Genomic DNA, 12,361 nt, shown 5'->3' on the forward strand with positions numbered 1-12,361 from the left:
AAAAAAACAAAAACAAACAAAAAAAACTGTTCTAGAGATATACGGTGGTGCATACCTTTGATCTCAGCACTGGGGAGGCAGAGGTAAGGCAGATTTCTGAGGTCGAGGCCAGTCTGGTCTACAGAGTGAGTTCCAGGACAGCCAAGGCCAGCTTAATTTAAATACAAGTTCTAGGACAGCCAGAGCTATGTAGTGAGATCTTGTCTCAACTCCTCCCCCCCCACCACCACATTGTATTCTAATATTTTTTTTTTAAGATTTATTTTTATTACTATACATAAGTACACTGTAGCTGACTTCAGATGCACCAGAAGAGGGAGTCAGATCTCATTATGGGTGGTTGTGAGCCACCATGTGGTTGCTGGGATTTGAACTCAGTCAGTGCTCTTACCCACTGAGCCATCTCACCAGCCCCTGTATTCTAATATTTTAAGGAAGAAAAAGAGATGTTTTATTTATTTATTTATTTATTTATTTATTTATTTTCCAGACAGGGTTTCTCTGTATAGCCCTGGCTGTCCTGGAACTCACTCTGTAGACCAGGCTGGCCTTGAACTCAGAAATCCACCTGCCTCTGCCTCCCAAGTGCTGAAATTAAAGGCGTGCACCATCATTGCCCGGCGTTCTCTTTAATTTTTATTATTAATTTTATTTTATGTGTACGAGAGGGTTTTGCCCGCATATATGTATGTGTGTATGTGTGCCACCTGTGCCTGATGTCCACTGAGGCTGGGAGACAGATCTCTTGGGACTGGAGTTACAAATCATAATGAGCCACCGTGTGGGTTCTATTTACGAAATTGAGGGAGGCAATTGGGAAGTGAGATTAACAATAGCACCAACTGCAAGCCCAGTGAGCATCCTTGGCTTTTCCTCCCAGGAGTGCTTGTATCTCAGACCATTCTGCAACTCACAGTGATGACCTCGACCAACAAATTCTCTGCCTTTCACGTCCCTCCTACTGCGATGACGGAGTTGTCGCACCATACTCCCACACCCGCTGTCATAAATTTTCTCCTGCTCCAACTGATGGTCTCGGGATGCTGGGAAGTAGGAAGGGAGAAGTGGTGGGCTCTGGTGTTTTATGAGCTATGTGTACCTATTGGTATCAATGGAACTTCTGTGTCTACGTCATCCTGCATTTATCTGCCACACACAGGTTCCTCCTTAAATGATTGACCAAACGAATAAATGAGCAAATCAATTAAATGTTGGAAAATTTCTTGTATGCAAAACATCTGGTCTGCCTTTTTCATAATTTATATATCTCTTATGCTCATAACTTTGCCAACATAGTTTATGGCACCATTTGACAGGGCAGGAAAGTTGAGGCGCAGAGCAGAGCAGGTCTTCTGCATTATTCAAATAGTTCATTTTGATTACAGAAGTCATTCTCTAGAAATCAGATCTAATTACCATCCGTCCACTCATTCATCCATCTGTCAAAAGCTTCATTAACTATCTATTGCGTAGTACAATGATCATAGTACAATAAATACTTTAGATAACAACCAAACAGGCTGAGCTCTTTCTGGAAGACCAGCTCCGTGGCTGGACTGTGGGCACCAAAAGGGCAGGGTTTCAGCACCACCTTCAAGGAATGTCGTTGCCTCATTCAGAGTGGCTTGAGAAGACGTGGGTACCGAGTAGTTGGGATGCGGGCTGGGATGACCTAGAGCCAGCATGGTTCCACTAAAAAAGCTTGGCGTGGAGACGTTCCACGCAGGCGCAGAAAACCCAAGAATCAATTTAATAGCTTGCTGGGGGTGGGGATTGGGGCTGGGGGTTATGAGGATGGTGTGTATAATTTGAGGGAGGGGGTGTGGCTCAGGAAGCTACGTAAAAATAAAGGTTGGCTCAGCCAAATCACTCCTAGCCTATTTGCTTCCGCCTCCCGGGGCGTGGCCTCAAGGCCCCCTCTTCGAAGGGCGGGCCAAAGCCGGTGTTCCCTATGGCTCGAAGTCGTGGCTTGGGGCGGGCTTTCCAATCTCCTAGCTGCAACTGGCTGCCTTGCTCAGGAGGTATGGCCCAACCAGACTTCCATCCCCAGTGTGGTCACTTCCTGTGGAGTTTCCCCAGCCCTAGGAGGAGGGGGAAGAGGACGAGAGGGAGGCGAGCGGTCGTACGGGGTTAGGTTGGGGGGTGTCGGTCCGTTCAGGGCGGGTGATGACTCACGGCCCATCCCATATTCCCGACGCCGCCCGCCCACGCAGTGCTAGCTCCATGGCTTAACGGAGGAGGCAGCGGCAAGCGGGGGGAGGGGACTCTTATTTTGTTAGGGGGACCGGGCCAAGGCCCGACCGGCCTGGCAGGGCTCGCCCAGAGCCAGGCGTCATGTCTCATGCAGCCGAGCCAGCTCGGGACGGCGTAGAGGCCAGCGCGGAGGGCCCTCGAGCAGTGTTCCTGCTGTTGGAAGAGCGCAGGCCAGCTGACTCGGCCCAGCTGCTCAGGTGCGGGGCCACCTCTGGGGCCGGGAGTGACAACTGAGGTTCCCCAGGGACTCATCTCAGGACACTGGGGGTCCTGGACTGGGATTGGAGACTCTTGGCCTAGGCTTAAAGGACGTCGAAGTGCCCATCTTGGGTGGGCACCTCAGAAATCTGGTACTGAGCTGCTTAGATAGAAGCTTACCGGAGTAGTGGGAGTGCGCTGAAGAGGGCAGTCATCTTTGGGGGGCTCTTTGCTGGGTCTAGCGGGGCAGATTGTGGAGTATACAGAAACTGGTTTGCTGTAGTTGAACTTGGGAAACTGATTAGAAGCTGAATTGGGGATTGTTGAGTCGGTCGCGGAGGGATGAATATGGGGGCACACTGTCAGGTGGGCACTGATTTTAAGGAAATCCTAGGATTTTTTTCCCCCTTTCAGCGCGGGGGAAAAAAGAATCCTGGGAGGCAGAGGTGTTATTTGGGGCACCTAGTGATTCTCAATAGCCAGTGCTGTGTTTGGGAATAGCACGAATCTAGAGGAGTTAGGGGGAGGTTTCCGATATGCCGGGAGGGAGTGTGTGTGAATAATCGAGCGAAGCAACTTGATGGGCCTAATCAGTTCACTGCTGCTACCCAGCTCACCCGGCGTCTGTACAGAAAGGCCGAGATAGATAGTGGAAAGCCGTCTTGTCTTATCCAATGGGTGCTTAAATGTGAGGAGGCAGGGCAGACTGGAAAGATACAGTTCACTTTTTAGGCGTGGAGGAGGTTGTGGTGGGGAGGCTTTGAGCCTTTTATGGAAACCCAGAGGAGGGTCTTGGTTCTGTTGCCACTCGCCCTAGCCTTGAGGCCGGCCCTGCCCACTGCCTACCCACACACCCCCTCTTCCTTTTATTTCGCCCTCCCAGCCTGTCTCTCAGTTCCCGGGTGCAATCTTGAATCAGTCTCTAGAGCTCGAGTGAGTACCGATTGCACCATCCCTGTCTGGGTGGGTCCTCGGTCTCTCCTTTTCTGCTCCACTCACCTCCATCAGCCTTGCTTTGAAGCTCCAGCCCTTCCTTGTCCATTGCCCTGCCCTCTCCAGCACCCATCTTTTTCAACTTCCGTGCAGTGGTGTGTGAGTATGGGAGGGGGCTGCCTCCTTTTTGCCAGGGACTGTGCTGAACTCAGCTACTCTCAGAGCTTCCTCTTCCCAACTTCCTGGGTGGCTTTAGAGTCCCATCTGTGGGCAAAGAGAGGAAGGGAGACCATCGTTGGGGAGGGGAGAGACTTTACTAAGCAGAGTCACAAGCTTAGTGGATTCTAAACTTGACTAATTCAAGGGTGCATATTATTTGGGGATGCGGTGGGTGGAACCCAGGGCTTCGCAGGGCTTCACACTTGCTAGACAAGAGCTGTACCACGGAGCTATACACCTCTAGCAAGGATATATATTCACCCTCGGGCATGTTTTGCCGTTGGTCCTTTATCCCTACCAGGGAGGACTGAGCAGAACTATCTTGGATTGCTTATAACAGCCTTGATCATCACACTAATGGGCACAGTTGAAAGGAGGGTTGATGTAGTGCAAGTCCCAGTTCCTGTGGGTTGTGTTGCTTTCATATATATAATTAGAGATGCTGGCTCTGTATATAGTCTAGGTTGACCTCAGCCTTCTTCCTTCATGTGAGGTATGGCTTGTTTTGTGTGCAAGTGGATATTGTTACTGCGGTGTGTGTTTTGATCCGTGGACAAAGTAGGAGGAGGAGGAGGTTGGGCAGTTTCTCCTAGCTAAGAAAGATGCTCCTCCTGCAAGGCAGGTGTGCACTCAGGTTCTTTTGAAGTTGCTCACTGGAGGAGTGACGGGAGCCTTTCCTAGTTCCATTCTTATATTTGGCTGGGCACCAGTGGCCTATGAACTCTGGCTGGGGCTGGAAGAACTCATTTGCAAAGTGGTAACTCTTGATGCAAAGTGAACCAGGGAGCCCAGGTCTCTTTGTGATGCCTTCAGTTGGTGTTACTACAATGGAGTGTTGGGCTGATGGGTGCTCTGTGTGCATGTATACAGACGTGGCTCCACATTCAGCTGTGGGCAAAACAGTAGGGGGTGTGGGGGCTGGGAGAACTCTGAATGCAAAGCAGCCCGGAATCCTTATTCAAAGTGAATTGTTATTCCCAAAGTCCTCTTGTGTGGCGCTTCCACCCCCGCCCCCTCCTTAATCCCTGGTTGCTGCGAAGGTTCAAGGGACTGGAGTCCAGGCCTTTCTATTGTTCTGACCCTTAAGGGCCTGTGTGTAGCAAGCAGTATGGGGTAGGGAGAGGGAAAGGATATGGGACTTGGTTGTGGCAGTGCCCTTCTGGACATGAGCCCGCCTCGGTGTCTGGGGAAGGGAGGGTATTTAGAGCTCCCGGCAGTCACTGATCACTACTCCTTCCTCCCTCCCACCCTCAGCCTGAATTCTTTGCTTCCGGAATCCGGGATTGTTGCTGACATTGAGTTAGAAAACATCCTTGATCCTGACAGCTTCTACGAGCTCAAAAGCCAACCCCTACCCCTCCGTTCCAGGTAGGACTGGCCTAACTGATCCTGCTCCCAGTCTTTCTCCCTACTCAATGGCCAGGGACCCCCCCCCCAGCCCACCCAAACCCATTCTCCCCTTCTCTATAGGCTATATTTTCCCCGAGCTGAAATTATAGGCACAGGAGGAGGACAGCAGGTGAATAAGTCAGTGCATCTCTGGCCTGCCTTATCTCCCTACTAGAATTCATTGTACAGATCTCACAAACCTGACTACTCAGACAGGCGTGGCCTTCCTAAACTCCCGCCCTTCTGTGGGTGAGGCCATGCAGCCCCTGCTCAGCCCTCTGCACACCTGGCAAACCCACCCTCCCGAGACTCTAGAGCGGCCAGGCTAGTGGGTGGAAGCCTAAATGTGCTGAGTCATCGGCCTGGGCTCTGAGAGGGGAGGGGACCTGGAAGGGGGGCAGGAAGAGAGGATTGTGAAACCTCCGAGATTTTCTAGACTAACTAGCTCCTGGCAGCAGAGCCTTGGGCAGGGAGGAAATGGAGTCTGGGGTTCCTCTGGAGCCTGATGCCCACTTCCAGGAGCTCCAGATTAGGCTTAGCAACCTTCTGTGTTCACGTTTCACTGGGCAGCTTCAGTTCCACCCGAGCTTAGGTTTTTAGTAAGAAAAAAACTCTTCTTCTTAGAGGCCAGCATCTAGTCACTATGTGAACCTGCTCAAACGGAGGCTTTACCATTAAGGCCAAAGGCTACAATCTTATTTCCCCTGGAGGAGTTGGCCAGACTGTGACCTTTGAGTGATGGAACTGTCTGGTCCCAGCGTCTCCTGAGGCCCATATCCAGACCTGTCTCCTACCCACACACTGTGGTCTCGGAACACTGAGAACAAGACTGCTTCTGGATGTAGGCCAGGCCACTGTGACCCTTAGGTTTGGAAAGAGACTTGTAGCTTACCTGTGGCCCCATATTTCCCATTCTACAGCCTCCCAATATCACTGCAGGCCACAACGACCACCCCAGCTACACTCTCTGCATCGTCTTCTGCAGGGGGCTCCCGGACCCCTGCCATGTCATCATCTTCATCAAGGGTCTTGCTGCGTCAGCAGCTTATGAGGGCCCAGGCACAAGAACAGGAGAGGCGTGAGCGGCGGGAACAGGCAGCAGCTGCTCCCTTCCCCAGTCCTGCGCCCCCTTCACCAGCCATCTCTGTGATTGGCGTGTCTGCTGGTGGCCACACATTGAGTCGTCCACCCCCTGCTCAGGTGCCCAGGGAGGTACTCAAGGTAAGGACAGATCCAGAAGCCCTGGGACCCAGTGACTCATAGGAGCTAAGGGGTCACCCAGGGTCCTCATGGCTTTTGGACAGGATCCCTGTGGTTCTAAGGACAGTCATGATAGTACTTAAATGGTCTGCCGTTGTGCCTTGGGTGTTTATGGTTTCTTAGGCTTTCTTCTGGACCTGTGAAGAATATTTTGGCCATTGGGATGTCTAGGGAAGGCTTTTTGTTTTGTTTTGTTTTGTTTGTTTTTTGTTTTTTGTTTTTCAAGACACGGTTTCTCTGTATAGCCCTGGCTGTCCTGGAACTCACTCTGTAGACCAGGCTGGCCTCAAACTCAGAAATCTGCCTGCCTCTGCCTCCCAAGTGCTGGGATTAAAGGCGTGTGCCACTATTGCCTGGCTAGGGAAGGCATTTGTGGTTTTAGTTCCTGGTTCTGTTGGGTGGTGTCAGAGACGCAGCAGGGAGCCCTGAGGACTCTGACAAGGTGATCTAGAAACTGACAGAATTTAGCCCTTGGTAGATTTTGGAGGCTCTAAAGGATTTCTGGGAAGAGAAGTTTAGGGTCTTGGGGAGATCCACTAATATTTTTGCAATGTTTTCAAATTTCAGGCCCTGTTGGTCTACATGAGCCTAAACATAGTTGAGTTACAGGCTGGGGCTCAGAGTTCCTTCTCTGAGCTCTTTCACGCCTCTCCTTCCGCATGATCTTTTATCTCACAGGTTCAGACCCACCTAGAGAACCCTACCCGCTACCACCTGCAGCAAGCTCGCCGGCAGCAGGTGAAACAGTACTTGTCTACCACCCTTGGGCCCAAGCTGGCTTCCCAGGCCCTCACCCAACCACCAGGGCCTTCCAGTGCCCAGCCACTTCCTGCCCCTGAAACTGCTCATGCCACCGGCCCTACAGGAAGTGCTCCTAACAGCCCCATGGCACTGCTCACCATCGGGTCCAGCTCAGAAAAGGAGGTAAGAGGCTGTAGATAACCTCCCCTTAGGCCCTTCGTTCAGTTGTTTGTTATTGTTTTGTTTGAGTGTGTGTGAATGCCTGAGATGCTGGGAATAGAACCTAGGGCCTTGCCCATGCTGGGCCAGCACTCTACCATTAAGCTACTCCCACCCCCAGCCTCCCCTTCCAGTTCTTCTAACCCTGTACAGTATTTACTTCTTCCCCCAGATTGATGATGTCATTGATGAGATCATCAGCCTGGAGTCCAGTTACAACGATGAGATGCTCAGCTATCTTCCAGGAGGCACTGCAGGGCTGCAGCTCCCCAGCACGGTGAGGCCCTAAGAAGGGAGGTGGTCTGAAAATTATGGCATTCGTCTGTCACTAAGACCACAACCGCATTGGCTGTGTGTATATGAGCGATCCTTGCCATGCATTGTACTAAGATAGAAAGAAAGGCCTTATATTGAGAATGGGGCTTAGGTCACCACTGCCCTCAGGCCTCTGATAGACTTCATGGAGAGGTGGCCCTGGTAGACTTAAGGATATATAATATGGGGAGTTTATAGACATATTATTATTACCTGGGCTCTTGGGCTGTGCTCTGCTAAGTACCAAGAAGTGGAATTCATGTAGTGGTTTCAACATCCCAGGAGATTCAGGTACTGCCGTGTAGTGATTGGAACCAAAAAGCTTGAGTTCTGTATAACAAGTCGTTGGACCTTGAGCTATTTGGAATGTGCCAGGTCCCTTACAATGAATTGGGCTAAGAGGCTCAATCCTTGTAAAGAAAAATGGCTGTGACTTTCCAGAACAATAGATCTGCTGTTATAACAGTCTGATTCTGAAACATTCAGAGAACCCTTATCACTTCCTTTGGCAAATTATCTCATAGCTTTCCCAACATCCCAAGAGACTAGAACCTTATATAAAAATGGTAGTAGTTAGGGGCTGGGGATGTAGCTGAGACGAGTGCTTGCCTCATGTGGCTGAGGTCCTAGGTTCTGTCCTCAGTGCCACACACACAAAAAAGTCCACTTCATCATAACTTTTCATGGGTTTGGACACAACTAGAGTTTCTGAGAGATTTCAGTGTATGGCAGCTTGTCAAGGGCTAGGACCGGGTGCACTTCCATGTGAGTGTATTGTACCAGACTGTGTCTAGGATAGGAAGAGAGCGAGACAAAAACTAGGCTGGTAGAAAAGCAGCAGTAGCTGGGGAAGAGTTGGACTAGAGATTCTGAGATAGCAGAACGTGTGGGTAGACCTAGAGTCAAGACCTTGGTAAATGACCGGTAGGAGCTCATGGGTTTTAAAGGAGGGATCACACTTAAAAGGCTGTGGATTGGGCTGCAACTCTCCAGAAAGCCAGATTTTGGATGGCTTGTTGCCATGATAATTTACCAAGGTCTGAAAAGTTTGAGTTGGAGTGTTCCAAGAATGCTGGTTTGGAATGCTAGGCTGGAAATAGCTAATGGCCTGGAATGTCAGATCAGAACTGACAGAGAACCTGACGATTGGGAGTTTTCCAGCATATTTCTTCTCAGAGCCAGCCTTGGAGTTTTGGAGGAGGGCTTCAGAGGCCACTGAGATAGGAATTCCCCAGACCTTGCCTTAGAGGGTGCTAGCTTTTAATATGTGAGGGTCAGGAGCCTAAATTTGAGGAGGCTGTTCTGTGCCTTTGCTGTCTACAGCTCCCTGTGTCAGGAAATCTACTCGATGTGTACAGCAGTCAGGGAGTGGCCACCCCAGCCATCACTGTCAGCAATTCCTGTCCAGCTGAACTGCCTAACATCAAACGGGAGATCTCCGGTAAGTGCTAAGTAAGGTCTTGGCCCTTTATCCCACCCTATCCCACCCTGTCCTGCCCTGTCACAGCCAGAGCTGGAGCTAGATCCAGTTCTAGGGAAGGGGTTTGAACTTTTCAGAAATGGGTTGAGGCTGGGGCTGGGAGGGTAGTCTGCAAGACAGTACACTCGATCCCAAGCACGACAGAGAAGAGAAACAAAGGCAACTGCTTTCCTTTTTTTGTTTTTTGTTTTGTTTTGTTTTTATCTCATGGCTCTTGGTCTACTTTCACCTTGTTTTCTCTGACTTCCTCTTATCTTGGATGTAACAGAAGGCCTGTGCCACCCCAGTTTCATTTTAAAAAGTAGCAAAGAGAGCCGTTTTATTTATTTTTTTGAGACAGTTTCACTCTGTAGCCTAGGCTGACCTCATTCCCAGCAGCCCTCTTGCCTGGGCCTCCCGAGTGCTGAAACTACAGAGCTGTGCACAAATGCCCAGCTCTGGAACTCCCTATATAACCCAGGCTGGCATTGAACTTGGAGCAATCTTCCTGCCTCTCCTTACAATGCTGGGATTATAGGCATGAGCTACCATGCCTGGCTCAAGACATTTTTTAAAATAGTCAACAAAAATATGCTGGTGCATGATTGTAGTCCGAGCACTTGGAAGATAGTACGGGCTATATATTGAGGCCCTGTCTTTAAAAAAAGAAGAAGAAGGAAAAAGAGGAAGAAGAAGGAGGAGGAGGAGGAGGAGGGGAAACAGAAGCATCAAAAGAAGATGAAGAAAAAGAAGAAGATGACAACAGGGTTGGAGAGATGGCTCAGAGGTTTAAGAGCACTGGCTGCTCTTCCAGAGGTCCTGGGTTCAATTCCCAGCATCCACATGGTGGCTCACAACCATCTGTAATTCAAGTTCCAGGGGATCCAGTGCCCTCTTCTGAGTTCCTTGAGTGCTGGGCATGCTCGGGGTGTGCATTTGCACATGAAGGCAAAACCTCCATAAACAGAAAATAAAAATAAATCTAGTTTTTAAAAAGAAATCACTCTCGAGTCTGGCTCTGTGGCCAGACTTTGTAGTTGCAGCTAATTTGGAGACTGTCAAGGAGGATGGCTTAAGTCAGGTGTTCAAGGCCAGCCTGGACGAGAAAGCAAGACCCCATCTCTTAAAAACGTCTCCGTTTCTGTCCCTCTCCCACTAGCCCCTACCTCTGCATCTGTAGGGACTCTGCTTCCTATACTCAGAAGCCCTGATATCCACCCTCACTCTCTTCCAGAAACCGAGGCAAAGGCCCTTTTGAAGGAGCGACAGAAGAAAGACAATCACAACCTAAGTAAGCCCCAGAGCAGGCGCACTTGCCCACCTGCCACACAGCCCTGCCGTGCTCCTTGCTTCAAGGGCCGCCTTCCACGGGGAGCCTCCCAGCACCCCTGCTCCTCTTTCTTCCTTCACCCGTTGATGACTCTTTCCTACTCTCTTTTTCTCCCCCTCTCTTGAAAGTTGAACGACGCAGGCGATTCAACATTAACGATAGGATCAAAGAGCTGGGCACCCTCATCCCCAAGTCCAATGATCCGTGAGTCTGGGCTGGGGACCCCAGGCCAATGGGAGGTGGAACGAGCACCCTGGACCAGGAAAGTTGTTCCTTGGTGTGTCTGCCATGTAGTCTTGCCCAGACAAAAGTTCTCTGAGCCAGATGCTGAGGCTCATACCTGTACTCCCAACTTTGGGGAGGCTGGGGCAGGAGGATTGCCATGAGTTCAAGACCAGCCTGGGCTATATAGTGAGCTCTAGGCTATCCTGGGCTACAGAGTGAGACTCTGCATCAAAAAAATAATACCTCCCCCCCCCGAAAAGAGCTGTCTGTCTTTCTTAGCTGGGGGACTGTAGACCCTCTGACTTTGAATCCACAGTGTTAGTTCATCTGTCCTATCTGCACCCTATGGAACATAAACACAAGTGTTCTGTTCATTTCGTACTTCTTTTGCATACTCAAGGTTCAGTTATTGGGCCTTTGCTTTGTACCAGGTACTCTGCTAGGCGCTGAGGATACCAGACGGAACAACAGGAAAAATACCATTGTCCTTTGGATCTGATGCCTTTAATTGGGGCAGCTCAGTTAAGACAAAGAAAATCCATGACATTCCTTTCTAATGAGGGTTGTGGAACATAAGGAAGAGAAGGGAACTGGCCATGGTGGTGTATGCCTATTAGCCCAGCACTCAGCAGTCTGAGGCAGGAGAATCTAGAGTCTGAGGACGGCCTCAAAACAAAAGGACACAGGGGAACTGAAGAGCGCGCTCAGCAGTTAAGAAGACCCGGGTTTGGTTCCAGTTCCAAGGCATCTGATACCCTTTTCTGGCCTCCATGGGCATCAGGCAGGTGCTGTTGGTGCATACACATACATGCAGGCCAAACACCCATACACAGAAGAAAGATGGTTGGATGTTGGGATAGTGAAGGTGGCTGCAGCGAGCAGAGTAGGGCTGAGCAGGCCTCATCTGACAAGGAGACACTTGAATAGAGAGCTGAAAAGGTGGTGGAGCTCTGTGTGTAGCTGAGCCACAGTGGTTGCCTACCATGTTTATTCCCAGCACAGACAGGAATGGGCAAGATCGAGGAGGCTATGTGGTGGAGGGAAAGCGCTCTAGGTGCAGGGTTATATCCGAGTACGGGGCTGGAGATGAAAATAGTTCCCTTTGTTAACACTTGAGAGGCCAGCCTTAGCTATGGCCAAAAAGGGTCAAGAAGGCTTCCAGGTTTGGAGAGAAAATGGCCACCACTGGAGGATTGCAAGCATAGGGTTTATTGTAAGCACTCTAACCCTTTGATTTACCTCAAATTCTGACAAGTGGTCAGGTATTCCTGGTACAGTCCCTCCTGAGAGATGTCATGTGCAGCACTCGATCTTTCCTCCTTCTTGGGCCCCACAGGGAGATGCGCTGGAACAAGGGCACCATCCTGAAGGCATCTGTGGATTATATCCGCAAATTACAGAAGGAACAGCAACGCTCCAAAGACCTGGAGAGCCGGCAGCGGTCCCTGGAACAAGCCAACCGAAGCCTGCAGCTCCGAATTCAGGTTTGAGGGGAGAAAATTGGGAGGGTGACTGGCACTTCTGCAGGTAGAGGCTGACAAAGAGCTGACTGATTTTCCCTTTAGGCAACCCAATTCAAATGATGATGAGATAAATAATTAGCACACTATTAACAAGAATAGTTAGGATACCTGGCATGGTGGTTCTCTACTGCACTTTTAATCCTACCATTCAGGAGGCAGAGGCTGGTGAATCTGTGAGTTGAAGGGCCAGGACCAGACTCTGCCTTTAAAAATTAGACTTAGCCAGGCAGTGGTGGGACATGCCTTTAATCCCAGCACTTGGGAGGCAGAGGCAGGCGGATTTCTGAGTTCGAGGCC

General features: G+C 50.2%; 1 protein-coding gene across 7 annotated transcripts in view; it reads left to right on the plus strand.

Moving 5' to 3' along the window:
* Positions 1-1,917: 1,917 nt before the first annotated feature.
* Positions 1,918-12,361, plus strand: part of Tfe3 (transcription factor binding to IGHM enhancer 3) — a 13,870-nt gene continuing 3,426 nt past the window's right edge. The window contains exons 1-9 of one of the 7 annotated variants that reach the window (XM_031388654.1): positions 1,918-2,021; positions 4,858-4,971; positions 5,913-6,213; positions 6,931-7,176; positions 7,385-7,489; positions 8,851-8,968; positions 10,221-10,277; positions 10,445-10,520; positions 11,878-12,025. In XM_031388654.1, the coding sequence (XP_031244514.1) occupies positions 5,998-6,213; positions 6,931-7,176; positions 7,385-7,489; positions 8,851-8,968; positions 10,221-10,277; positions 10,445-10,520; positions 11,878-12,025 (966 nt within the window). In that variant the 5' untranslated portion in view covers positions 1,918-2,021; positions 4,858-4,971; positions 5,913-5,997. Of the gene's footprint in view, positions 2,022-2,051; positions 2,451-3,316; positions 3,385-3,416; positions 3,544-4,857; positions 4,972-5,912; positions 6,214-6,930; positions 7,177-7,384; positions 7,490-8,850; positions 8,969-10,220; positions 10,278-10,444; positions 10,521-11,877; positions 12,026-12,361 lie in introns of those variants that run through there. The other 6 variants (XM_031388736.1, XM_031388493.1, XM_031389004.1 and 3 more) reach the window with 6 other exon arrangements.

This window comes from Mastomys coucha, chromosome X (assembly GCF_008632895.1).
Source record: "Mastomys coucha isolate ucsf_1 chromosome X, UCSF_Mcou_1, whole genome shotgun sequence".
Lineage (NCBI taxonomy): Eukaryota > Metazoa > Chordata > Mammalia > Rodentia > Muridae > Mastomys > Mastomys coucha.